At 31.7% G+C, this 27,733-nt stretch overlaps 1 protein-coding gene across 2 annotated transcripts in view; it reads left to right on the top strand.

The window, feature by feature from the left end:
- Positions 1–27,733, top strand: part of LOC124369329 (oxysterol-binding protein-related protein 11) — a 37,067-nt gene that overhangs the window by 2,721 nt on the left and 6,613 nt on the right. Inside the window, exons 2-4 of one of the 2 annotated variants that reach the window (XM_046827288.1) lie at positions 2,329–2,464; positions 7,978–8,187; positions 14,287–14,458. In XM_046827288.1, the coding sequence (XP_046683244.1) occupies positions 2,329–2,464; positions 7,978–8,187; positions 14,287–14,458 (518 nt within the window). Of the gene's footprint in view, positions 1–2,319; positions 2,465–7,977; positions 8,188–14,286; positions 14,459–27,733 lie in introns of both variants that reach the window. The other variant, XM_046827287.1, reaches the window with a different exon arrangement.

Below are 27,733 nucleotides of genomic sequence, written 5' to 3'. Positions count from 1 at the left end.
CCCTGGTCGTGTACTAATTTTTTCTGGAAAAACAAAATTAGCCAAAAGATGCAGATATTATTATCCAGCAAGAAAGTATGAAGTACTGTGTAAAATGTATAGGCCTATATTATATACCAATGTATATAAAAAAGTACCAAAGGGGCAAAATGTTTATTTAAAGGTAAATGTAAATTTATGAGATAAGTCTTAGCAGAAAAGCAAAAATAAAAAGTTGAACTTCATGAATATAATAAGTTTTTTATATTCATGAACTGGTAATTCCCTTTTGCAAATTAATTAATTTTCAACTAGTTTAGCATATAAATTTTTTATTTATGTAGTATAATACAAAACAAAAATTCCTTTTGGTATGATACTTGGTAATAAACATGGCAGATGCTAACTATGCAACTAATGTATAAGTTGCTAAAGTCAAGTGATGAGGTTTATTGGAGATGTCTTATGTATATGGGATAGTTTAGTACATTGGAAACACGTAAATATCATATATGTAGAGGTTAAAGCCCTGTTAGATGCTTAACTTAAATACGTCACTGAAGTGGAGATGACACAGTGACTCAAATTGTAGGCTATTGCTTGCCATTACAGAGTGAACCTAGAGGAACTCAAATTGTGTCACAAGTTAGTAGGAGAGTCAATTAAAATATAATTAATGTCTTAATAGTGTAGATTTAGAAAAAATGTGAAGGTTATGTTAAAATGATTTAATATTCTAAATCGCTAGGCCACAAGTCTTATCTTAGTACACCATACAAAGTAGATAGCCTAAACTTTTCACTCGTAATGTCTGGTTTCGCATCGTCAGCATTCGGTTTTATGGACGTTTCTACAAATAATTGTATAATCTATTAAATGTCACATTTGAAGTTATTTAACACGTTCAGTGTGGGCGGCATGGTTCCCTTTCCCGCCAGTGGCACGGAGCCGTGCTGCCATGTCGCTCAACACAAAAGGCTTTAAAAAAGATTTTTCCAACCAAACTTGACTTCATTGGTCATATAAGAGTCATTTGGGTAAATTATCTTTCATTTTCAAATTTAGCCATTTTTGTTGTCAATTATGATTTTTACAGCAGTGAATGAGTTAAAGGATGCATCTTGTTTAATTAAACTTTTTGAAGATAATTCTTTTATAACACGAAACTCACATATAGGCTACAGAAAAGATCAACATATAAGGTTCACACTAACTAGTCCTCTTCACTCCTACTAAATATTTGAAATTCTGAGTCGTAAAAATGTTAACAGTTTTTTATTGTTCTATAAGTGTAACAATGAGTGCATTTTGAGTTTATAAATAACTAAGATTTAATTATAAAAAAATGATTTTTTTATTTAGGTTTAATGTTCTGTAGTTTTTTATTATATAAAGTCTGAATCGTACAATAGTTTTTTTATATATAAATGAACTGTTAATTTCATACTGTTTTGTTTAAGTATTACAAGTGCATTTTAATACCTAAGGCTGAATTATATTTTTAAAATAAGATTTTATGTTCATTTGTGTTCAGTATTTGTATTCATGACATATACAATTTCAAATTTTACTTTCAATCTTTTTGTGTAAAATGATTTATTGTTACTGGTAACAATATGATTTATTGTTGGCTCCCAACCATTCCACAGTGGGAAAACAAATGGTGCAATAAGAATTTTAAGATTAATTTTTTCTTGAGGCTTTTTTAAATCTCAAATAAAATATCAAACTTGGATGTCTAATTTTCATGATGATATCAACATTATTTTCATTAGTATATGTTACATAGTATTTCTCTACAGTGAAAACGCTTATATATTAAACAGCTGAAAAATTAAAATCAGGAGGAAAATGACTTTAATGATGTAATAAAAGATTATCAGTCCTAATGGATAAAAAAAATGTATTAAACAAACAGAAAATAAGAAGGTACAGAAATAAAGGTTTATAATACACTAGACACCTTGAATCAGAAGATGGTTACAGTAATTCTTTTATTCAACATTCTTTTATATCTTATGAAAATTCTTATTTAAATAAAACTCAAATTATATTTAAGTTATGATTCAAACCACATAGGCTATAAGGCTGGGATGACTCTATATCGAAATCCTAATATATGCATGACATTAAGCAGCATGCACGTATCACACATACACTCATATGGAATTTTCATTAAATGGAATTTGATTGACTCAATATTTATCTAATACGTATATTCCTGCAAAACATGAAAATCAGTTCTTGTACTGCTATTGTACAAAATGTACACAGAGAATCAGATTGTGTAGTAGCTTTGATTTTGTTGTGGTTGAATTTTTAGGAATGTACAAATTAAAGTTTTTGCAGGTCGGACAGTATGTCCACTGAAATGATGTGTCAATTGTATGAAGGCCAGCTCTACAAATATACCAATGTTATGAAAGGCTGGCAGTTCAGGTGGTTCATATTGGATCCCAAAACTGGCATTCTCAATTACTATTTGGTAAGTTAAATGTGCCTTTATTAAGTAAAATCCCTTGTGTTTAAAATTATCTTAAGCACACTAAGAATAAATTGAGTAGATTGAAACAAAATTATCAGAAATTTCAGAAATTTATTTTATATTTTTATTAGTTTAGGAAGTTTATGGTCATCCAGAATAAAGTATGTCAAATTATATTCAAGATATATACATTTACTAGTACTAGAGAAGAGGTTGAAAATAAATACTCTCACCCCAGTCAGAAAAATTGTTGACTGAGCTGCAGCAAATTTAAAATTAGTGAAATCTAGTTATAACTTAAAAATAGTTCAGCATTAGCTACAACTACTTTTTATTTGCTTTGCCCTATATGTGTAGTAGCATCAAGAAATGTTAGTGCAATAAGCCTATCAATATTTAAAGAATAAATTAATGTATCTAGTTTTTATATAGATGGGTTTTGTACTTTTAGAGAAAGCCAGGAATTGTGACAGACCCTTTACTGTTTATGGGGCACGATAAAAGCAACTTACTACACAAAAATAGTTTGTTTTTTCTTCATACAACGGAACTAGTATTAATATAAAAATGTATCTGTTTGGTAAGATGCTACTTTTAAATCATATTTTATTGTAGTACATATTTATTTTCAGAAGTACTCTACTTCACGTATTCTGTTTAAAAAATATAATCTGTTATTTGTAAAGAGGAACATTCATTTAACATATTTAATGTGACAGATGGCAGAGCACAGTGGGAGACTATTGGGTCTCATTGAGTATAGACCAGCAGTAAAGGTGTTAACTACATGTATATAGCGAGACAGCTATTGTACAGTAGTTTAACATGTTGACTATGGCGGCCGCCATAGTGCACATGCTGTAGTGTGACTACTTAAGATCACTATGTGTAAAGCCGTAGTGAAGGTGTTGAAAAATTTATTAGTTATCAAAATTACAGAAAATTTTTCCTCGTTCATTTATAACGTTAACACATAATAACTGAGACTGTACAAATAGTGCAAATGCTTTAAACATAGGTACTGAGGTTATGAACTATTCTATAAATAATACTAAACTCATTAAAAGTTATGTTTTAAATGCTTTTATTTGATTAAATTAAATTAATGAGTTAAAATGATTTCATTCACTAGGTAATGAAGTAATAATAATAATAGGTTTTTAGTAATAATATATGGTGAAAATTTAAGCATGAATCATTAGTTAACAACAATACAAAGAAAATTAACATGATGAACATGTTAATGTTAAACAATTGTGTAGTATAAATTGTACAGTATGAAGATTGAGTGATTTACATTATTATAGATTTAATGTTTTAGTTTTGCTTACTTACTTCACAGTATGAGACTAATTTTATAAGAACCTGAACGTCTAAAACAAAATTCAGTGTAATTAAAATAGTATAAAATATTACAATTATTGGAAGCAGAGTGTTGTAAAAAGAAGAGTCATTATGTTATAACTAACTGATTGACGTCATGCACACCAGTTTTTGTCCAGCACACGAGCACACCCTTAGTATTCTTACATCATGCATTTCTGGTGACATATAATGTGTATGTAATAGAAGGATAATCATATTTTCATTTATATTAAGTATAAATATCTGTGAATTGTATCCTCTTTAAAAAACAGATATTAAATCAAATCAAATCAAATCAAATCAAATCAAATATCCTTTATTTCCATCAGACATGTAACATGCATTGGATTGCGTCATAAATATTAAAAAAAAACCACATGTACAGTTTTGTATCTATAAAATTATTATTAATCAATTATTAATATTTATATATTATAATTAATCAATTATTAAAACTAATTAATTTTACATCATACAGACTATTTATTTCCAATAAATTCACTGAGGGTGTAGAAACATTTTTCTATTAAAAAAGCCTTCAGTGATCTCTTAAAGACCATTATATCATTCACATTCTTTAGGTCCACAGGAAGAGAATTATAAAAAATTACGGCATTATAAAAACAGTGATGTTTGAAAAAAGAGGTTGCATGGGGGGGAATATTTAATTTGTTGCTATTTCTGAGACAGTGTCCGGACTGCGGAATTAGTGACTCGAAAATGCCCTGGTTTTGCTTAAAAAAGACCAATGTGTGGTAAATATATATACTTGGAAAAGTAAGCAGATTGAAGTTCTTAAAGTGTGATTTGCAGGATTCTGATTGACGGATGCCAGCAATAGCTCTCACCGCTTTCTTCTGCAAAAGAAAGACATGGTTTGTTCTGCAATTTTCAAAACCCCAAATTTCAACAGCGTATGAAAGGTAGGGATAAACTAATGCAAAATATGAAGTTAGAAGCACATCGGTGCCCGTGAAAGATGAAAGTCTACGAAGAACAAAAATACCAGCACAGACTTTACGTGCGACATGATTTACATGAAAGGAGAAGCTAAGATTCCTATCGACAATTAGGCCTAAAAACTTGACCATTTGCTCAGAACAAACCTCTGTATCGCCAACCCAAACACTCAAAGAGTCATTGCGTCTTGATGAAATTGAAAAATCTAGCAATGTAGTTTTATCAGTATTCACGGCCAAACCATTACTCTGAAACCACTGGACTATTGAATTACACTGAACAAACGTATTTATCTCCATATTGAAACGACAAGACTCATCAATTACAAGTGATGTGTCGTCAGCAAACAAACACAACAAGCCCCTCGAAACACAACTGCTGAGGTCATTCACATACAAAATAAAGAGGAAGGGTCCAAGTATGGAGCCCTGTGGCACACCCGTCTTGACAATCTGCTCGTCAGAAAAGCATCTTTTCCTAGTATTTACGTCAACGTATGGAATTTCCACAACTTGTCTACGCTGACTCAAGAAAGATGACAGCCATTGATTTGCCAAGCCACGCACACCCACTCTGTCAAGCTTTTGCAAAAGAAGTTCATGCGAAACCATGTCAAATGCTTTTCTCAAATCAAAAAAGATACCAGTAGAAAACTGTCCTTCATCAAGAGCTTTAACAACTTTATCCAAGAGAGCAAACATTGCCTTCACAGTTGAGCCTCCCTTGACAAAGCCAAACTGTTTGTCAAACATAACTTTATTACTCTCCAGGAAAGCCGTTAACCTTATCAAAACTATTAAAAATTTTGTTTCTTTCTAATTGCAATAAGTGAAAAGAATATTTCAATAAAAAATGTAACTTCAATGGTAAATTTGCCACAAAACTTAAAAAAGGATGTGTGTTGTTTTACTACTTGTAATAACATCTGTGGTGCATGTCAATCGCGTTATAGTGACCCAGTCTTTGAGACAGAAAAAGAAATATATTTTTGATGTAAATTTCTAAAATGAAATGTCAAAAGTATAGTTTTTATCAAACTAGTGATATAGTTCTTTGAAATAAATTTAAGTTAAATTGTAATTGTAAGATGTTTAAAACGTTCAAATAGATTATAGACTATTTTGAAATTGAACAAAGGTACAAATTAATTTTATTATTCTGATATTGTACTTATTTAAGGTGAGATTTAATCTATAAAACCCTGAAATAGTGATAGCCAAGCCTCTACAATATTTTTATACATGATAATACTCAAACAGGACATGAAGAATATTAACAACACAAGTAAAAGTGGATAATAACCTTGTCAGTGCTAGTCAGACCTACATTACAACCTCATAGTACATTAAGTAAAAATAAATATTTTATATATTTTTAAAGGACTAGAAACTTTATAGGTTATAATTTCCCAAGTATAAATGCTATCAAAAGTGGTTGGAAGGAGTGAAAATGATGTCATTCAAAACACAGTAAAACAAAAGATGAACAAAAACCATTCATATCAATAGTATGCTTTAAACTACTTGTAAAGTATTTTTAACATACAAATGGTTTTATCTAAGTGTTTGATTTACAAAATTTTTTTACAAAATTGATCATGTACAATACGTCAAAGGACATTTTTCAATATTTTCTTTACTGGGTGTTTGAAAAATAAGAGTCCATGATTTGTTTAAAAATCACATCAAAGTCATTTTGATAGTCATAAACATAAAAAATAAATTAAGAGACTAGTTTCTTATCTCTTATCAGTTCAGATAACAGTAATTACTGCTATTTTGATTTCTCAAACTGCTATATCTAGGTTACTACTTATAAAATATAATTATATTTTCCTTAGTACAACATAACAGTTTTTGAACCATACAGTACTTTATAATTTGATTTAAAACCTCCATTTCAGTTATTTTTTTTACTATTGTGGATATCTTTTAAACATTAGGTTTTCATACATATTCAACGATTTTGCTTCCAATTTTTATGGCAGCTTGTGAAAGTAAAGTTATTCAAGCATGTAAACTTGGAACTCAAGTTTGTGTTTAGATAATTAACAACTTATTGATATCATGTCATATTTTTGATAGTTTTATTTTAGTGATAATTAGTTATATATTTTTAAAATTGCATACACTAATATTGTACTAGTACAAATTTCACTTACTTCTGGTATAAAAAGAATATATCCAAAACTACAAAGCTGTGACTGGCCTTCATGTACAGTGATATGCACAGTAAAAGCATCATTCCTGGATGGCTTCTCATTTCTGTGAGACCTAAAATTTTCCTTGTGATAAAAATAAGAATATTTACCAGTCATAAATATAAAAACCAGTCATATCAGAGGTGAAAATGTGATGTTTTGACACCAGTGCTAAACCTCCACGCATCCACATGAAGATTCGTTTTATGTACATACGTATAAATAAAGTTATTGTTTTTATGGATTATAAAATATTTTAATTTTCTTATGTTTTAATAAAAAAAAACCTAAATACTGCAATAGGAAAGAAAAGATATTATGATCACAGTTCAATAATTTAACGTTATAATCAGCTGATGAGAGCAGGTAACATTGAAAGCCGATTGTTGTGGCTCACAAACAGTGCTGTCACATGATGACAGTTAATATATGACAGTTATAATGTTTAGTACTCGGTTTTTTAAAAGCACGTTATCTCATTTGTTTATCAGCAGATTTTCTTAAACTTGGATCGTCTTAATTAAAGTGTAATTACTGTGGTTATTATATTTTATGTCATTTTTTTTAAATATGTGTCCTCAAAGATTTTAGGAAGCCACCAGTTTGAAAATAAAGCCTTTAAAAATTTAATTTGTTCTGTAATTATGACTTTAGGTTATAAAGATATATACAAAATTTCAACTTATTACAAGCTCTCCTCAAATTTAAAATAGTTAAGTGAAAAAACCAATGGCTGCTATTCGGTTAATTATTGAATTTTTGAAAGTTTAATATAATATTTTGGTTTGGCTTCAGACCTAGAAAAATACTGGAAATTATTAGTCGAGAGTTTTGATATATGTGTGTAGTTTTCTTTTATTATCATTTAAAGTGATTACTATAAGACTTGAAATTTATGAATACAGTATTTATAAAAGAAATGTAAAATATAAATGAAGTGCAGTTCTTAATAGCACATACAAAGTGGAATAACATTTTTTTTTTGTAGAGCGAAAGCGAGAGCCGGCAGACTCCAAGAGGCTGGGTACATTTGGAGTCAGCTGTGATATCTCCTAGTGACGAGGACTCCAACACATTCACCGTTAATTCATCTTCTGGGGAAATGTTCAAGCTACGAGCGCAGGACGCCCGGGCACGCCAAGAGTGGGTCAATCGTCTGCGTGCTGTTGCTGAACTTCATGCTATGGCTGTAGCTCATGTAAGCCATAATTTCTTTTTAAAAGATTTATAATGACAATTTTTCTTTACACAATGCTTTTCTTGAAACAAGTAGCAAATGGATCTTCAGATATTTTCTGTTCGGCCTTTATACAATTTTTGTGTCTATAGACTGATTGGATTATTCCCTTCCATTTTCATTTCTGAAGGCTTGGGAGAACTCGCTGATCTTGTTTTCTAACTTATTTAGAATAAGTGGGGTTTCATTTTAACGTTTAAAACCCAAAGTTGATTGTGCAGTGGTGTTCTGCTAATCTAAACTAATTGGAACTGAACCATGTTCAAATTAACAGAATTAATTACAATTATGTGCTGTAGGAAAAAGGTAACCAATATAGTTTCATGCAGTTGCAAAAAGTAAACTATATTTTTTTATTTGTTTATCAATGTACAAAAAACTGTCATCAGTAAGTTTAGTTAGGTTTATCACCTGTATCTGGTGGGTTTGAAACTTTACCAATTCTGATATTTCTGATTCAATTATACCTTTTATGGAGTTTAAAAAAATAACTTTGAAAATCCTTCTTTTTTAAGTGTAGCGAATAAACAGACAATTACATAATATTATTTAATACAAATTCTCACTTTTAAGAGCTTTCATAAGATGTATCAGAAGCTTTATGTTATTTCCAAAAATGCAAGCAGAACAATTTAAATGCATTAACTCAACTGACAATCGTGCTAACTGATTTGGTGGATCAGAAGCATTTTTCAATTCAGAAAACATACTGTTTATTACCTAAATATTACTTAGTCATATAGACACTTAAATAAAAGATAGAATTATTATGTAAATGCAGAGTTAAGTTACTATTATATTTTTCTTATATTGTTTTTATGTATCCTTAAAAGGAATGTACAGTATTATCAATAAAAATTATACTTTTGGCCTAAAAAAGCACTTAAATTTTTTTTAGTTCTAATTGAGTATATAAGAAATATGACAAATTTATTGATAAAACATAACTTTGATATAACATGATCTTTTTGTGTGGTATATATTTTTGAAGATTTTTTTCGAAATGTATAAATGTCAAAATATGTAAGAAAATAAGAAAAACAATAATGAAATGTTTTCTAAGTGTATTTGGAATTCACTGTAAAAATTATAAATAAATCAATACAGGATAACAATTCATTAAAATACAAATTTAATGACAATAATACAGATTTGCTGAAAAATAAAAACAAACTTTTAACTCACTTATTTTAAAATTTTCTAAATTATCGCTGCAGTTATTAGTTATTTCACTTATCACAACGTGAATATGATTATAAAACACTGACTGCACTTGTGACCACCAGAACTATACTTTGCAGAATGGCAGGACACAAATAACAGCAGACAGAAAGAATGGTTGATAGTCGGGGGCTACAAATTTACGCTTAAATTTAAACTATGTTAAAAATCTTGAACCCAAATGCGCTCATCATTGTAAATTGGAGTTCTTCTGCTCCTATATGATGTAATTATGAAAACAAACAGGCGTCTACTATGAAAATTATCATCTGTAATACTTAGGTCAAATATACTCAACTTTTGCCGAATTAAATTTTACTGAAACTGGTTTCTGAAATATGTTATCTTTGCAAATATTTGTGAGTTTGATTCTTTTAGTTGATGCATTATGAATGAATTCTAAATGCTGTTTCCAGTAGTAACAACCATATTTACTTATGAATTTTATTTCCCAAATAACCTCATGGTGAATAAGGGTTATTTTCACTCAAGTAGTGTGATTGTAGCTTCTTGCAAAATATCTACAAACATTGAATAGTTTATGTGTTCTATATGGCACATTTAATATTGTTCATAGTATAAAAACTTGTAGAGATTAGAAGGATGCTGAAATATTGGTATGCATATATTTATAGTGTTTTTTTTTAGTTTTAATACATTAAATTGTATTTTAAGGTAAAGTGACATTAGGTAAGACAGGACCTTCCCATTCGAAAGATAAAATAAGTTTTTATGGGGTTTGTGGAAAAACTGTTTTTTCTGTCCACAGTAAAATATGTGTGTTGTTCTCCAGTTTATAAAAAAATGTTACACAATGTTTTATATTGCCATTATTGTTTAATATACTATTCTCTTCATAAGCTATAACAGTTTTTCATAAGCTATTACTGGACGGTCTATAAGGCATGAAAAATCCAAAACCAATGGTACTAAAAGGGTTGTGTCAGAAACAGTTCTATCCCTTTGGAGTTGTGCATCTAGGATTGTTGTGTATGGTGTGATTTTAATAACACCTCATTCCAAATTATAATTTTTCATTTTAACACATTTGATTTGGCCAGCAGTTAGGGCCGGCAGACTTCTCTGCATGGTACGGACGGCCCCAGTAGGAGCCGTTTTGCAACACTTACCCAAATGCTTCAAAAGGTTTCCGCATTCATTAACCCTTATTATACTTTTTGCATTAGCAAATGGGTTAAATGTGAAAATTGGATAAACCTCATGTATAAATGGAGGCCTCTTTAGCTATATAAATTTGGAAACTTCGTTGGTCTATTATTATTTTAGATGTATACAAATTTTGATTTGTTGTACTGATTTGGTACTCATCCAAATAAGAACTTTATTTATTTTAAAGTATCACATTGCCTCATAATTTTATGACATAATAGTCATACTTTAATGATCTCAATCTAAACAATTTGTATTGGGAGAAAGGGTATTATTTATATGATTTGTCGTCTTTAACCCTTCTACTGACCATCAAGTAGAAATTAGTCTGTTGGTCATCAACTAAAATTTTGTTGATGAGTTGTTTTTGTTGTTATCACATATGAAACCATCAATTCAAATATTAATCCCAATAAATTTGTTTCTGTGTGTTCTAATGAATCAAACCATCAAAAAGAGGTACATTAAATAAATAAAACTTTGGTGGAGAATTTTAATAACATTTAAAAGTTAATATTTAGTTTGTGCTGACCACAATGTTGATACATTAGTTCAGTATTTCAATACGGATATAGATAAAATAAAAGTATTCGTGAAGTGTTGTACATCAATCAAAACCTTAAATTTTTAGCTCTAAGATATTATTAGATGTATTGTCTGTATACTTTTTCTAAAACATTATTAAGTGTTTTATAGCGTTTTTATCAGTAAATTTATAGATTTTAAAACTTTATTTGTACATTTTTTTAGTATAAGGTGCAACAAATATACTACTCATTACAGTAAAATGTACATCTGTAATACTTTGTTGGGGATAATGTGTACAACTTTATTTTTATTGACCAATAGAAATGTCTTGCATTTGTTGACATTCTACAATTTTTGTAAATTTTCGTTATAGCATTTTTATTTGTATAAAATGTTTTACAATTTTCTACTTATAGATGTATTTGGCTATATCGATTTATGTTAAAATTAACTTTTGGTGGGTGATACGGAACACAAAAGTCACAATTTTTCAACAATAAGACAATGCATTGTTATTTTTTCTTTCTGTTGGGAAATTTTAAGTTCTTTTATAATATAATAAAAATGTTTGTTTTATGCTGTAAAAACCATGTATTGCAATATATGTCTGTGAATAAAAACAACATATCTGAAAACAGTTGAAAGAAATCTTCACAAATTTGCTATCGTAGGTGTGCTATTATATGGTCGAAACAGTATACAAAAATGAAATGAAAATAGTCTATTTCTTAGATGAAGTTAGGACTGTATTGTCCTCTGTGTCAATCCGTGTTTTTATCAATTACTTTAGTCCTTTCGGATAGTGAGTTCCATAATCGAGATGTGGTGACTGTGAAAGATTTACTGTAGATAGTTTTACAATGATGAGGAATGAGAAGTGTAGTTGCACTCTGACGAGTGGGCCTATCTCTGAAACTTATACTGGACATGTAACAGAAATGCTCAGACAAATAACTGGGGGAACCTGTGCTTAAAAAATAGAATGTAATGTATGTAGGATATGAAGTACGATTGTATGTCAGATTGAGAATTTTCAGCTGAGAATAAGTAAGTTTGCCTATTTGCATGTTTCAATTTAACCCTTCCCACGCCATAGACGGATATATCAGAATGCAATTATATCCGATATTATAGATTATGTCTCTTGGAGAGGTTTTTGGTTCACAAAAGGCCTTCAAAATGCCGTGCACGCTCCATGCTTATCATAATTGCCAAGGAAATATTTATAAAAAACCTTCACTCCAGTACGACCACCTGCTCTCAGTTCTGCGTCTCCTACAGATTCATAACTAAACATATCCGTGGCGTGTATTGCTGATTTTTCAGTTGTCATGAGTGCGCGTGAGCGCTCGCGTCTACTACATATCTCGTTGTTATTCTGTATCGTGTGGTAGTGTTGTGATTATTTTGAAATATTTATCTTGTTTTATAGTAAAATGTAATTAAACTATTCAGTTTAATCATATTTTAGAATGCAATTGAAATTTATTTGATATAAACAGTTTTGTTAAGAGGTCTTTTTAATGTTTATCAATAAATATGCCAATTTTAAGTAAAGTGCCTTGTTTTATACTTTTTTTGCTTTTAACTTTTATAATTTAGTTATAATAAAAATTGGATTTGAACTGAAAGAAACAACAGTTTTTTTACTTGTCTTGGTGTTATAGGAAAGTTAATGGATTTATTAGTGGTGTGCGGTTAAGTGGGTTAAGAAGTTTCACTGACATTTAGAGGTAAAGGATGTTGTACCCTGAGGAGGTAAAGAGCCATTGATATTTAAAATAATAACTGGTTTTGTTATTCAAAACCTGCCTGTTTGTTATGGGACACCTTTCTTTAGTTTTGTCACGTTTGTGTACCAAACTCAACAAATCATAAAGAAGAATACATCAGTCAGATAAATAAATTGTATTATTCAAAGTTATTTGGTGTAAAAGAGAGTAGCACATATGGCCATAATTTGTATTTACATTCATCTTAGCATAACTGTTTGTAACCAAAAAAGTCCCTATAAATCCTAAAAACATCTACAAGCCTGTGTAGAAGAAACAATTCTAAATTTAATAAATAATTTCAAATTTTAAGATTCATAGTAATGAATATATTTACTCCGGCATTGTTTCATCGGAAAACATTTAATGAAATAGAGCAGGCTTATAGTCATTCAAGATGGTATATACAAAATTACAAACACATACAAAGTATGTTTCTAATGAGTTAAGAAGTACAATGTGGGGCTTAAAACTTTGTCTTGAGGCCATTTTGAAATTGTATTAAAATATAAAACCACATAATGAAGAACATTTTTTTATATTTAAGGATTACACTTAATTTTTAATGTACTAGTTTGTTAGCAAATATGTACTTGTATTGTTTCAAATCACAAAGCTACCCACCATCTTGAAATACAACAAGATTGAAAAGAAATTGGGAATACAAACTTTTTTATTCTTTAAGATTTCTTAAACCTTTTTGTTTTTGAGACAACCAAGAGAGAAATTTTGCATTAATGTAACAGTTTCATGTTAAAATGTTTAATGAGTCCAGCGACAACACAACTAGCCTAATAATTAGTTATATCAATTTACAGATTAACTAATCTTATTGTTCTAGTCATAGTGCTCTGATAAGGGCAATCCACTCATGATGATCCAATTAACCTTTACTTTATTTTTACTAGTGTAAATTTATTGAGTTGAAATACCAGAGAAATACTTTTATAATTTGTTTATTTAATAATGTAGATGCTTAAAACATAACATTCATGGATGTCAGCTTACAATTAAATAATTTTAAAATAGACTCAACAATAATTTCTAAAAATTCAGCGTTTTATTTAAAAATTTCCATACACCAAATGGGTTTTATTCTAAGAAACTATTTTGAATTTGATAATATTCAATACAGGTTTAAGAAAATATATTATTTTGTATACTAATAAATTAATGTAATGGTTTTGATTCAGGAAAATACTTTAAAAAATAAATGTTACATATCAGAAACTACACAGGGTGTATAGTTACAAATTTGTAAAAAAAAATATAAATAATAATTGTCTACTCTTGAATTACAAAAATTTATAATTAGTACTGAGATTAAAATATGAAATATCAGGCAATTTAAATGAAGTTGTGTTTCTAGAACAATCCACCACTATTGCCCCGGGAACATGTAACACCTGGCAATGGCGGACTTCAGAGCAGTTCCACTCTCGCTGTGTGGGACGCCTTCTCTGCTGTCAAAGACCACCTCTTTCGAGCTGAACAGAGCAACTTCCTGCTGGCTCGTGCCATCGATGACCTGCCAACTTGTGGTAAGCATACTGTAAACTCTTAAATAGTAATTAGTTTGGCTAAAAGTGTAAAGGTAAAAGGTATTAATTAATATTATAAAAATGGAGCTAACTGAGTATTTGCCATGAATTTTTTACTGTTATGCTTCTGAAGAAAGTTTAAACAAAGTATGTTACTGTTTCTTATAAAATTTAATTTTTTTTTATTGGTTAGTTAAATATTTAAGCAGATTAACCCTTTTAGCCCCAAGCATGTTGGGTAGGCCACGTCACGTAACGTCAGAGTTATTGGTACAAGGTTTCCTGTCGTGCGCTGCGGCATTGTCACTGTAATACGCTGCAGTAATTTTAGAAGTTATGAAACTCATAGACATAAATCATTCTTATTTCGCTAACTTTTATGATAAAATACTGATTGGTCGAATCTTTTTCGTTGTTAATTGGGGAACAATGATATGTAATGTAATTTATGAAATGCTTTATAATTAAAAATAAAAATTAGCAATAGTTTTAAATTGCAATACTTTAAAAATTGTATATCCTTAAAAGTATATATTTTTCATGGTATTTATATTTTATAAATTTAGAGTACCATAAATACCTGAAAACAGTGTTTACTCAACAAACCTCTGTTTCACATTGTTACATATTTAATTGGGAAAGACCTGTGTAAATTTGGTTAAATAATACCAACAATTTACAGATTTATATATTTATTAGTAAGCAAAGTACAAAACTGACTTTTACCATAAAAACACAAATGTCGTTAGATAAAACATTTGAGTGTATATTATTATTTTGTTTGAATATAATTTGAATCTCAATACAATGGTACTTGCTATTATACATTTTATTTAAAATTGGAAAATAAACTTAACTTTTTCATTGATCAAAATCTAAATAAAATAAAATTTTGATGATATAAATATCAACTTAAATAAGAAAAAGAAGCAATAAATTACACTCTTTTATAAGCTTTAAAAGTGTAAGTAAGGTGAGATAGTATTACAACAACAACAATACTAATAGCTGCAGGTGGCTATCATCTAACCTCAAACGCCACTGCCTTATGAATAATGAAACTTTATTAAACATTAACACTACTATAAAAATTACCTAAACACATCAAATAATATATATTCCAGAAGCAATTATGGCTCTGTATAAATTAGTACTAACTTTATTGATTTTAGTCAAAAATGGATGTGTACTGTATGAAAATGTTGAGAATCTAAATAAAGGCTCTTGGCGTTTTATGACTTCACAGGTTGGGCCTATATAGGCTCTTGACACTATAGGGGTTTACTACACTACAAAATTTAATTTTTTAACCATCAATTGTTTATATATTCTTATTCAGCAACTTATTGTAATCAAAATGTGAAACTATTAAAAATGTACTCTCTTATTAAATTAAAAACACAATAAATACTTTTAATTTAGTTCTCTAAGTATTGCTTGTCACTCACTCCAGAAGTGGCACAAATTTTGTACCATTCATACAAAATTTTTGTATATACAAACACACAACACTAAAAATTTCACCAAAGTTAAGAAGATTTGTTTTAGTACTATTTACAAACAAAGAATTCTCACTTAGCCACTGCAACAAAGAGCTACCTGGGATAAAAGTCTGGACTTCGAGCTGGTCTCGATTGCTGTTAGAGATGACAAGGGAAGTATCATCCGCTAACAAAAATAAGTTAGTCATGGATACTTTGATGAATGTCATTAATAAATAGCAAAAACAACATAGGTCCAAGAACGGAACCTTGCGGGACTCCAGTTTGAAACTTTGTTCCTCCGATAGTTGTTTTCTCAAACAACCCACAGTGCCAACAAAGGGTATTTCAACAACCTGTTTACGGTTTTAATAAATAAGATGAAATCCAATCATGTGCCTTCCCTCTGAAACCCAAGCATTCAAGTTTAGTAAGCAATAACGAGTGGTTTGTGACATTGAAGGCTTTAGTTAGATCCAAGAATAAACCTAAAACATGGTTCTTGTTATCCAATGAGTACAAGACTTTGGACAAAATCTCATAAACTGCATCAACAGTAGACATTCCTTGATGAAAGCCAAATTGATTTTCATATAAAACACCTTAAGAGACAAATACTTTGAGTCTAATAAGCACTAGCTTAGCTTTCTAGGATTTTTGAAAACTGTTAATTTGATTAGGATGTCCTTAGTTTTTAATAATAGGTTTTACTATTGAGAGTTTCACACTAGATAGACATTTCCCAGTTTCAAATGAAAAATTAGAAATGTGAACCAGAGGGTCAGCCAATGTCTACACAACTGTTTTCATGATTTTAGATGAAACCACCAATTCCACATGAATTGCTTGTTTTTAAGGATTTTATTACAGAAATAATTTCACTTTCATCTGTTGGAGCAAGAAATATAGATGTGGATACATTACAACAAGATGATGATTTCGGAGATCTAATTGAAGAATTCACATCAGAGTCTGTGAGACGTTGGCTTACTTCTACAAAAGGTATTAAAGTTTTCAGAAACTAATTTTGGAGTCCGTTTAAGATTTCAATTCCTGTCATCAAGCACTATATGATTAAAATTGATAGTTTTTATACTTGGAATAAGTATATCCAACAACATTTTCTAACAACATCCCAGACACCTCTTTGTTTGTTGGAAGCCCCACTGATGTAGCCAGATATTTTATTCGCCTTGGCAGAATGAATTCTCCCTCTGAACTCCTTCTTGGTTTTAAGAAAAGACACTTGCAAAGGGTGAGAAGATTCTAGATGCTTGGACAGTGAGTAGAGAAGAAGTAGTTGATTATGCAATTTCTTTAGATTTTCATCCAAAGGGATCTTCATTTTAGAACCACAATTTGGATCTTTTGTTCAGAAATGCACAATCAAGATAAACTGATATGGTGGCAAGAGAGGAGTCACACATTCCGTCAACACTTAAGGCTGCAAACAATTCATGCTATTCCTCATTTTCCAGAAATCTCCTCATAACCTGAAAGCCTAATGTTGCTTGATTGTAGATTTTGCAACACTGTGTGTTGAGGGATAAAGGGATATTTAAATCTTCAAGTTGCGCATGATGATCCGAAATTCCTGTAACCAAGACATACAGTGAAAACTGATTTTTCGGAATATCACTAAAAATGTTATCTATAATAGAACTAGATTGAACTAATTATACAATGGCTAGTTCTTGATTAGCATAATTTGACATTATTTTTATAGCATGACTTATGTCCCTTTCCCTGACTAGATGAGTTGCATAAAAACATTTTAAGGCTCCCAGAATTTTTATCCTCTCCAATATCCACCCCCATTGTTCCACCTGGAGAGTCAGGTTCATTGAGGTCAGCAAGGACGGATTAAGGGTTACTGTGTTCAAAAGAGAGACCTTGGGGGGTATGGAATTGATTTTTTTCTGTGATCTTGAACAGTTTCTCAACCAGCCTCATCTAAGTGCTCCTCTTCAGCAAGAAGAGAAGTTGACTCGTTAAATTGACTAGATCAGACTGTTTAGTCTGTTTCTCATTTATTTTATTTGTGGTACAGGAATCATTTTCACTTGAAATAACATTTAATATTACATGATTATATTAATCAAGAAATTATCTCTGTACTATTTTATTACAGTAAGCCTCATTAACTAACTTAGCATACATGACATTCAGGCTTCACTCATATGGTTGTTTTATTTAGTAAATACCATCTCATTGAGAGCAAAATCACCAGCAAACCTGTCAAAGACAAGTTTTGCACTAGAGAAATTTTGTCTGCCTAGCGAGTCAAAATTGTAGGTCTGTCGCACAACAGTTGATTCCAAATTTTGAAAATCATTTGCAGGGTAATTAACCTTCAGTTTATTTAATATTGCACACAAATCAGCAACTAGTTCCTCAGTTATATTTTCCAGTTTAAAAGAATCACAAAGATTATCCTCAATAAGCTGAGGGTGAGATATTGTCCTAACCCTAGTAAGAACCATTTTGCAAGTCTCACTGTTATAACATTTGCTGAATTATTGAACTGTAACAGTACAATGCCTACAGAGCGTTAGACGCATGTCCAGCATAACAATGAAGTGCGTGAGTTGCGTTATAAAGATTGCAGGTGCTAGCACAGTCCAGCCATAATTGACGGCAGTGGCACGGCACGGCAGCAGTGGCTGCCCAAGTCCCAGCGTCTGGCAGCAGTAAGTCGTGTAACATTGCGCACAATGATGAGTACGTTGACACTGGCCTGTTACGTATAGGTTAAGATTGCAACCAAAAACTAAATATAAAGACTTACAGATGTTCCATATGTGTGGTATTTACGGCAAATGTCCAAAACAACAAACACAAAGTAAAATTATTTCAGATTGGTTAAACACACTAAATAAATTTCAAACGTCACCATCAATATACCACAATATTTTAGATGAATATCCAGTCTTGCTTAAACTCAACCTAACCTTCTTTTGTTAATGAAGTACCTCAATTGCGTTATTGATATTAGCCCATAACATTATGCCGTAAGCTAAATGTGAATGAACCTGAACCGAACCTGATGGGAAGAAGTATGCCATCAGTAGTATATCCTTATTTAGTTATAATTTTGGCATGAATAGTTAATATTCCACACTTGTTCTTAGAATGATTTTTCGGACATTTGGTAATAATTTTTACAAATTCTGGTGTCTTCTCCAGTTCTAAGTGCAGTAGCATTAGGTTAAACTGGCTTGATAGAAACCTGGAACTCAAGATGGAATAAACTATAAATTGTCTTGTCACGCTTCAATATCTTCTGTGTCATTCATTCCTAAAAGGAGTGTTTCCCTCTCTTCTGAAAATTGCTTAAAGTTAATCCTATTTATTATATATATATTAAGAAAGACAACCCAACTTCAATTAATAACTATCGGCCTGCCTCAGTTTTATCAGTGCTTAGCAAAATTGTTGAAAAGCTTTTTCTTATAAGAATGCTTCACTTTTTGGACAAATACAATCAGCACTTACGTGAACAATTTGGTTTCAGAAAGTGCAAATCGACAACAGACGCAGTTGTGAGTCTTGTCGATATGATTGTAGAGGGGATTGAATGTGGAAACCACACAATGAGTGTGTTCTTAGACCTGTCCAAAGCATTCGACTGCGTAGATCACGGTACATTGCTTGACAAACTCGAGTCCAACGGCATTCAAGACGTGCCTCTTAAATGGCTTAGCTCATTCCTAAGTCAGAGATCCCAAGTTGTCCAAATATCAAATAAATCATCCAAACCAATAGACCTGAGATATGGAGTCGCTCAAGAGTCTATCCTGAGTCCTGTGCTTTTCCTGCTTTACGTGAACAATATAAAATCATCACTTCTGCATGGAAAATTGGTGCAGTTTGCCGATGATACGACTCTCTTTTTCAATGCAATGTTAAGCGAAGTTTTGGAAAAACAGGCTTTTGGTGACATCAACAACTGTGTCCAATACTTCCATAGCCTCAATCTAACAACAAACTCTTCAAAAACCAACGTTTTGAATTTTGCCTTACTTGCGCACTGTGGGCAACCAGTGTGGGCCTGCCATTTTGTTAGATTACTCCACACTGGAAGAAATCAGCTCTTCAAAATTCCTAGGAATGCACCTTGATCGAGAGCTGATTTGGAATGAGCACAATTAACCATGTTTGCTCAAAAATCTTCTCAGGCATTTTTGTTTTGAGATCTTTAGCCAAATACTGTCCGAGTCAGGTACTGATTACGGCATATTATGGCTTGATTTACCCCCATCTGGCCTACGGAGTGGTCCTTTGGGGAACTTGTGCAAACACTCCGTTTTCAAAGAGCATTCAGACTCCAAAAAAAAGGAATTCGAGTAATCGCCAAAATCAAATTTAGAGAGTAGTGCAGGGAAGTTTTCAAGAAATTGCAGCTGTTGCCTGTGCCGTGCCACTACATTTTGGAAACTATTTTGTTTTGTATGAGTAAATGTGCCTTAACCAGAGGCCAAGACATACACATGTATGAGACATGTGGCAGAGCAAAGTACCGGACTGGGAGGCACAGACTGGGTGCATTTCCTCAACAGACTGCCCAATTCAATTAAAATGCCCCAACGCCTAAGGCGTTAAAAGACTCGCCTCAAACACTTCTTGGTGTCTCAAGCATTCTATAATGCGGGTGAGTTTTTGGCATTTGACTGGGAGACCGCCCAATTAGAAGACTGACTCTGCTGAACTAAGTGGGTTGCATTTGCGATGAATGAAAGAGGCGTGATTGTAAAATTGTATGTATGGATGTGTATTGTGTGTATGAATGCCTTGAATTTTAGAAACCCTGTATTGACGTTTGCCATACAATGTACGTATTGTCGCTACAATAAAAAAGATTTCGACTTTTTATTTTATGTTGCCTTAAATCACAAAACAGCAAAGCATTATAAAAAATAAAAATTATTCTTAATTGATGTTAAGAAGACGGGGAAGGGGAACTTGAATCGCAGTAGAACGCATAAACTTGCGTAATATTCATAAAAATTATCGACCTGAAATTACTATTTTTGTACTATAAAAACCGTAAAACCATGAATTTTATGATTAGGATTAGTGGGAACCCTGTAGGAATAATTTAAATGTTAATATATAAATGACTTAGGAAAAAGTTTATATGAAACTCTAGAAATGCCTGTATTATTAAAAAAAAAATAATAGTTAAGCAAAGGAAACCAAATTGGGCACATAGGTTTGAACAGATAAGATGAAATGAAAAAATAATTGTGCTATTTTCTTTAATATTAACAAAATGACATATGCTGAAATTTTTCACAGTCAAATAAAAAAAAACCAGTATAGTTATAAAAAATACACTAGATAAAAACTATTTAACTTTTTATTACAATTCCAACGGTACATGCTTCAGTGAAATCCGTCAATGCATAAGCAAGCACGACCACTTTAAAGAATCTTTTGCAAAAGTCGGGAGCAACAAGCAACTGATACCTCTCAACTGTGACATATTTGGCGCTCCCGGCTTGTGCAATTGTACTGTATCTTTAAAGTGATCGTGGTCTCTTATGCATTGACAGATTTTGTTGAAAAAAGTACTGTTGGAATTATTGTAAATATTGCAAAATGGTTGGTATCTTGCAACATTTTTATAACCTATTTAAAACAGCTGATGCCTATCAAAAAACAAACCTTTAAATTGGTTGTGCTTGCTTATGCAATGCAAAAGTTATTATATAGGTATGGAAAGGTAAACAATCCTACTTTGGCAAAATATGGATTTGCATGATTCTGTAAGCTTAATGTGAGCTATAATTCATATTGCCTTTTTTTATAAAATGAAAATTTGTTTTATTAGTGTATTTTCAGACCCCAAGATAGCCACTCTAAAACACACACACACACACATATATAGATAAATTAGGCATAGTAAGCAGTTGGTAAAACATGGCACATGAAAAGTAGAACAATCTACTAGGAATAAACAACCCTGAACACAATTTCCTACATATGTAATCCATGTGGGCGTTGTATTTCAGATTATTGTTAATTGTGATGCCCAGAAATCTTATATGCTGTTCAGGCTCAACAATTGTGTGACTCATGTACAGACTGATTTCATGAGTTGCAGGTGATATTTTAAAATTGATTAGCCTGAACATTTCTATTTGTAAGTGCGACCATCAATTGATTCTTTACAAACCCAAACTGATTTGCAAATAGGATATTATTTTGATTTTTAAACAACCACAGTCTATTCAATTCAGCCCTGTCAAACACCTTAGAGACTAGACGTGATGGAAATGGGTCTGAAATTGAGATAATGAGATAATGAGATAATGATTTATTTTCGATAAATATTTACAATTTAATCATAAATTACTCATTTGAAAATACTAAACCATCTTTAACCAGTTGCGATGGTTTAGCAATACATAAAAAACATAACTTAGAGTCTACCTTTACAAAATAAATAGTGCGACGAGCTCGTGCAACATCTTAACCAACACAGTATGTACACTACCTAAATCAATAAAACAACATACAAAAAACAATAGTCAGAACATAATTAGACAAAAACAAAGCTTCACTTCTAATAAAAAAATATGTGACATCATAAGTAACATAACAAAATGTCGTAGCTTAGATATAATCAAATTGAAATTAACAAAGTTCCACAAAAGAAAATACTAATAACAATAATGATTGAACTGTAATATTGTACTAAGTATCTGTAAAAGAAACAAAAATAACAAAAATAGCATAATCTTACTCAAAATATTATTTCAAACTTATTCACATTCAGCAAAATATACCAAATCAGACTATCTCAGGATATGTATCAGTATTGACGTGTCCTCAAAGTTAAAAAGCCATTGCTTTAATTTATTTTTAAACCTAATTTTTGATCTACACAATTTAATGTCTGCTGGTATTTCATTAAATAGTTTTGCACCTAAAAAAATAAAAGATCTTGTCATTAAGGATTTTGAAACTTTTGGTTTTCTTAATAAATTGGCTGATTTACTACGTGTGTTATGATTATGCATTATAAGCTCGGTTTCATTATTGCCACTACGAATAAAGAAAATTTGAAGAACCTTGAAGATATATAAATGTTGTAAAGGCAATATATTTTGTTGATGAAATAGATTAAAAGATGATTCTCTTTTATTTTTATGTAATATAATCCTAATATAATGATTCTGCACTGTTCTTACTTTTGTTATTAAATTCTTGAAAGTTCCTCCCCAACAATGAATGCCATATTGTAATTTAGAGTTTATGAGAGCGAAATAGAGTATCTTTAAAAGCCTTTGGTCACATATATTCCTCAAAAAATAAAATTTTCGAATGCTCCCTTTTAATCCTCTTGTTAGCTCCTCAATGTGATCCTTCCAAGATAATTCCCTGTCTATTATAACCCCCAAATATTTGAAGGATCCCACATTTTCTATGGCTAGACAATTACAATTTGGCTTACTTTGACAATTTAATGAATGATACTTAAATTGGATAGAGAAGACTACAAGAAGAGATAGAATAAGGAACGAAATAACTAGAGAAAGATTGAAGGTAGTTTCACTGCAAGAGACAATGGAAGGAAGAAGAATACAGTGGATGGGGCATGTGAAGAGGATGGGAGATAATAGAATGCCTAGAATAGCACTGGAGAAGGAGGAAGGAGGAAGAAGACCAAGAGGAAGACCGAGAGGAAGATGGGAGGACCAAGTGTGGAAAGACATAGAGAGAAGGGGACTACAGAAAATACAGGTGGATGAAGAGGAGACCTGGAACGATAGACTAAAGTGGAGGAGGCTGTGTACGACGACCCGTGAGAACGGAAACGTCTGACGATGATGATGACTTAAATTGGATCTCTTCAAATAAGGGTCTATTTATTTTAAAATTTAAAACTTTTGTTTTTGAAACATTGACACACATTTTATTTTCTAAACACCAACTATTCAAGAAGGAGAGTGTTTCGTTTACACTGTTACATAATCTCTGGCTATCTATATTCCAAAACAAAAAAGCAACATCATCAGCGAACGCGGTTACCCTTCCTTCGAATTGGACTTCTAAAAGATCATTAATAAAAATTAAAAACAAAGTAGCTGATAAAACGGATCCTTGCGGTACACCTTTTTTTATAATTCCCGGTTTACTTAAGTAAAGTAAAAGTAAAAGTAAAGAATGTCTTATTTTACCAGGCGAAGTTAGGGCTAAGAAGCCCTCTCTAACACTTAACCTGGGGACCAACGGCTTAAAGGTGACTTCCGAACCACCACCAATGGCCGGGCAGGCGGGCCGCTTGCAAGGACAGGATCGCTCAGCGGTCACCTGTCCAAGCAGCAGCCACGCTCGGCGTTGCTTGATCTGGTTATCTTGCGATAACCGCCGTACCCACTACACTGCGCCATTGGCTTAAGCATCCCCTACACTTGACAATTTGTTCGCGTTTCGGTCTCAAAAATTGCCTAAACCAGTTCAATGCATTTCCTCTAATTCCTATATTTTCCATTTTATCCAGTAAACATGCATGATCAACCAAATCGAAGGCCTTACGAAAGTCTACAAAAACAGCTGTACATTTGTTTTTCTCGTTTATTTTTGTATAAACAATCTCCAAAAACGCGGACAACGCATGCTCCGTACTTTTACCTTCCAAAAATCCATATTGATTTTTACTGAAAAAATTAAAACTGCTGAAAAAGTTTAATAACCTTGACTTCATTGCCTTCTCAAATATTTTAGAAAACACAGAAAGCAAACTTATTGGTCTAAGATTATCCAGTTTAATTGCGTTAGATTTTTTAGGAATCGGAACTACGATACTTTTTTTCAGACAATTTGGAAACACCCCTGTATGGAAACTACAATTTATTATATGTTCAAGCAGAAGAGCAAAAATATCCTTACAACTTTTTACTAGATTGATAGTTACATTATCAAAACCACTAGAGCGTTTATTTTTCAAATTACTGATGATAGTTTTTAATTCTTCGCGATCAACAGGAGTTAAAAAGAATGAACGTTGCTGTGCACTTGGCACGTTCCCAGTGTTTATTAGTTGGCTAGTGCCGCTTGCCGTCGCTGTAGTTGCCGCCGCGCCACCTGTGTTGTCAACAATCAGCTGTTCGTGAACGTCAATTAAGTATTTGTTTATCGTGTCACAGATGGCTTGCGGTTCTTCAATAATCGATCCGTCATTTAAAGTTAACCTCTCAATGTCAGTTTTCTTTTTACATCCAGTGATATTATTGATTATTTTCCATTGTTCAGCCGAATTTCCATTATATTTAGTAAGTAAATTGTTGTAATACTCGTGTTTGGTATTGTCTATTAAACTTCTTAAATTAAGAGAAAATCTATTAAAGTAGCTTTTGAAATGCATGTCATAGGGCCTATTTGACATTATCCTGTATAACCTATTTCGTTTTTTAATTTTGTCTAGTATATATTTATTTATCCAAGGGCTTTTGGCTTTTGCTTTACTCTCTCTGCGTGATATAACTTTACTTTCTGTACCTACCTCTATTGCTTTATTAACAATACTGTAAAATTTATCCATACACAGATTAACATCCTGTGAGTTAATTACCTCATCCCAATGTGAGCTTTCTAAATATCTTTTAACCGTTTTGATATTTAAAAAATTTGATTTCATCGTGGGATCAAAGTCCTTTTTACGACGGTTATTACTAAAATTGACTGCTACTAAACAATGATCTGATATACCTAAATTACAAATTTCAATTTTAAAAGAGTTCAAATACCTAAACCTAATAAACACATGATCTATGCACGTTTCTGTATCTTTACCCATCCTAGTTGGCTGTTTAACTAAACATGAAAGACCATAATTACTCATTAAGGTCAAGTAGTTTTTTGAATAACAATTATCTTTTAAAATGTCAATGTTACCATCGGCTAAATACAATAAATTACCTTCTAAGGCACTCAATATAACCTCTAATTCCTCTAAAAAGTTTTTAATTGAGTAATCATGAAGTCTATATAAAGAAACCAAAGTATATTTGATATTATTCAGCTTAAAATTCAAAATTACAGAGTCAGCATTTTTCATATCACTATGAATGCTATTACATATGATATTATCTGAAACATAAACCATCACTCCACCCGAAGCATAATTGTCATTACAAGTCGCATACAAATTATATCCATCTAAATTATAGAGTCCTACTTCCTCTGACTTAATCCATATCTCACTGAAAATTATAAAGTCAAATTTTTTATTACAACTATTAATTTGTGTTTGTAAAAAGTTAAATTTATTTCTTATGGATCTAACATTTAAATGAACAAAAGTAAAACCTTCAATACTAGTGTCTGGAAAAACATTATCTAGAGTATAAGAGACTGGCCAAATGACTTCTTCCTCATCATCCAAATTCATTTGTTGTTAACTATTACTGATTAATAAATGTGCCTTAAATATTTTAAAATTCATTAGAAACATATTTTTTAATTAAAAATAATACTGTAGAAATAAATACAAATACCTTAGGAACATAAGTAGGTGAATAGACTTATTTTATTTTACACAAGTCCTGTTCGCAGTCGATTCGGATACACCTTTGGCCATCCTCGCTTCTCATAAATATCTTGCCGTCATTGCACCAGACATACTTATAGTTAATTTCCTTTGCTTTCATCTTTGCCAGTCTGAGTAGGTTCTTGGTTTCCGGGGTCAGATGATCGTTCACGTAGACGATGTTGTTCGGGAACGCTGGGTTTATGTCTTTAGCACTTAACTTTTTGTTTTTCTTGTAGGCTGCAATGCACGTATTCTTAAGCCTCCGGTCCCTAAGCTGGACGATGAGTGGTGGTATGGCTCTAGGCTTGAATGTAGGCACTCGGTGAGCAGCCATCACATCTTCTGCTTTCAGTTCCACACCCACAGTCCTCCCCACATCAACGGCAATTAGGACAGGGTCCTCGTTGCTGGTTACAGGAACGCCCTGAATCTCAATATTTGATTTCCTCGAGTATTGCTCAATTTGTCTCATTCTCATCTTTAAACTATCCACTTCTTCTCTTAGCTCCTTATTACTAGCCCTAATTTGTTGATTCTCGCTCTTGAGCTCCTTATAGTTTTCAGTCAGCTTTTTCATATTTTCATTTGCCTTGTCTATGGTATCTGAGAACATTTGCAAAGACTCCCTAAATTCTTCAAACTGCTTGCCATAGTTCTTGAGCTCAGCAACAATATCTTTCTTGAATTCATGTAAAATCTTTACTAACATCTCTTGTGTCAAAGCTTGAGATTTTCCACAGCCCTCACTAGCATCAACTTGGATTTTAGTCTTACAATTACTACATACCCATTCCTTTTTTGATCCTCTAGTTTTCAGTGCCTCTGATGTTATGCCAGCACATCGTAAATGGAACACACATTTGCATCCACCAGAACAGGTTATAGAATCAGTATCATCTCCCAAATCATTCTTACAGACGCTACACAAGCCCGGCATACTTGGTTTATCTTAATTCACAATATTTTATTAGCTTTTACACGTATTACTTAGATTGCACAATAACCTAACCTCTACGCTGCGGAGCCGGCTGAGACACGTCCACACGGTACCAAGCACTGAGTTATCAAGTTCATGGAACTTTCCTTTTTTATGTAATAGTTTACAGTAGACCATCAGATCCTACATGTACTAATGGGTGAAGAAAGAGATGAAGACAAGATTTAAGTACTTTTGAAGACAAAGTATCATTTCCAGCCGAAGTTTTTTGTTGTAAGGAATGAATTATATTAATTATTTCAGACTTAGTGATGGGG

Source organism: Homalodisca vitripennis, chromosome X, assembly GCF_021130785.1.
Source record: "Homalodisca vitripennis isolate AUS2020 chromosome X, UT_GWSS_2.1, whole genome shotgun sequence".
Taxonomy (NCBI): domain Eukaryota; kingdom Metazoa; phylum Arthropoda; class Insecta; order Hemiptera; family Cicadellidae; genus Homalodisca; species Homalodisca vitripennis.
The sequence above is the reverse complement of the archived record's forward strand: the minus strand, read 5'-3'. Positions and strand labels throughout refer to the sequence as shown.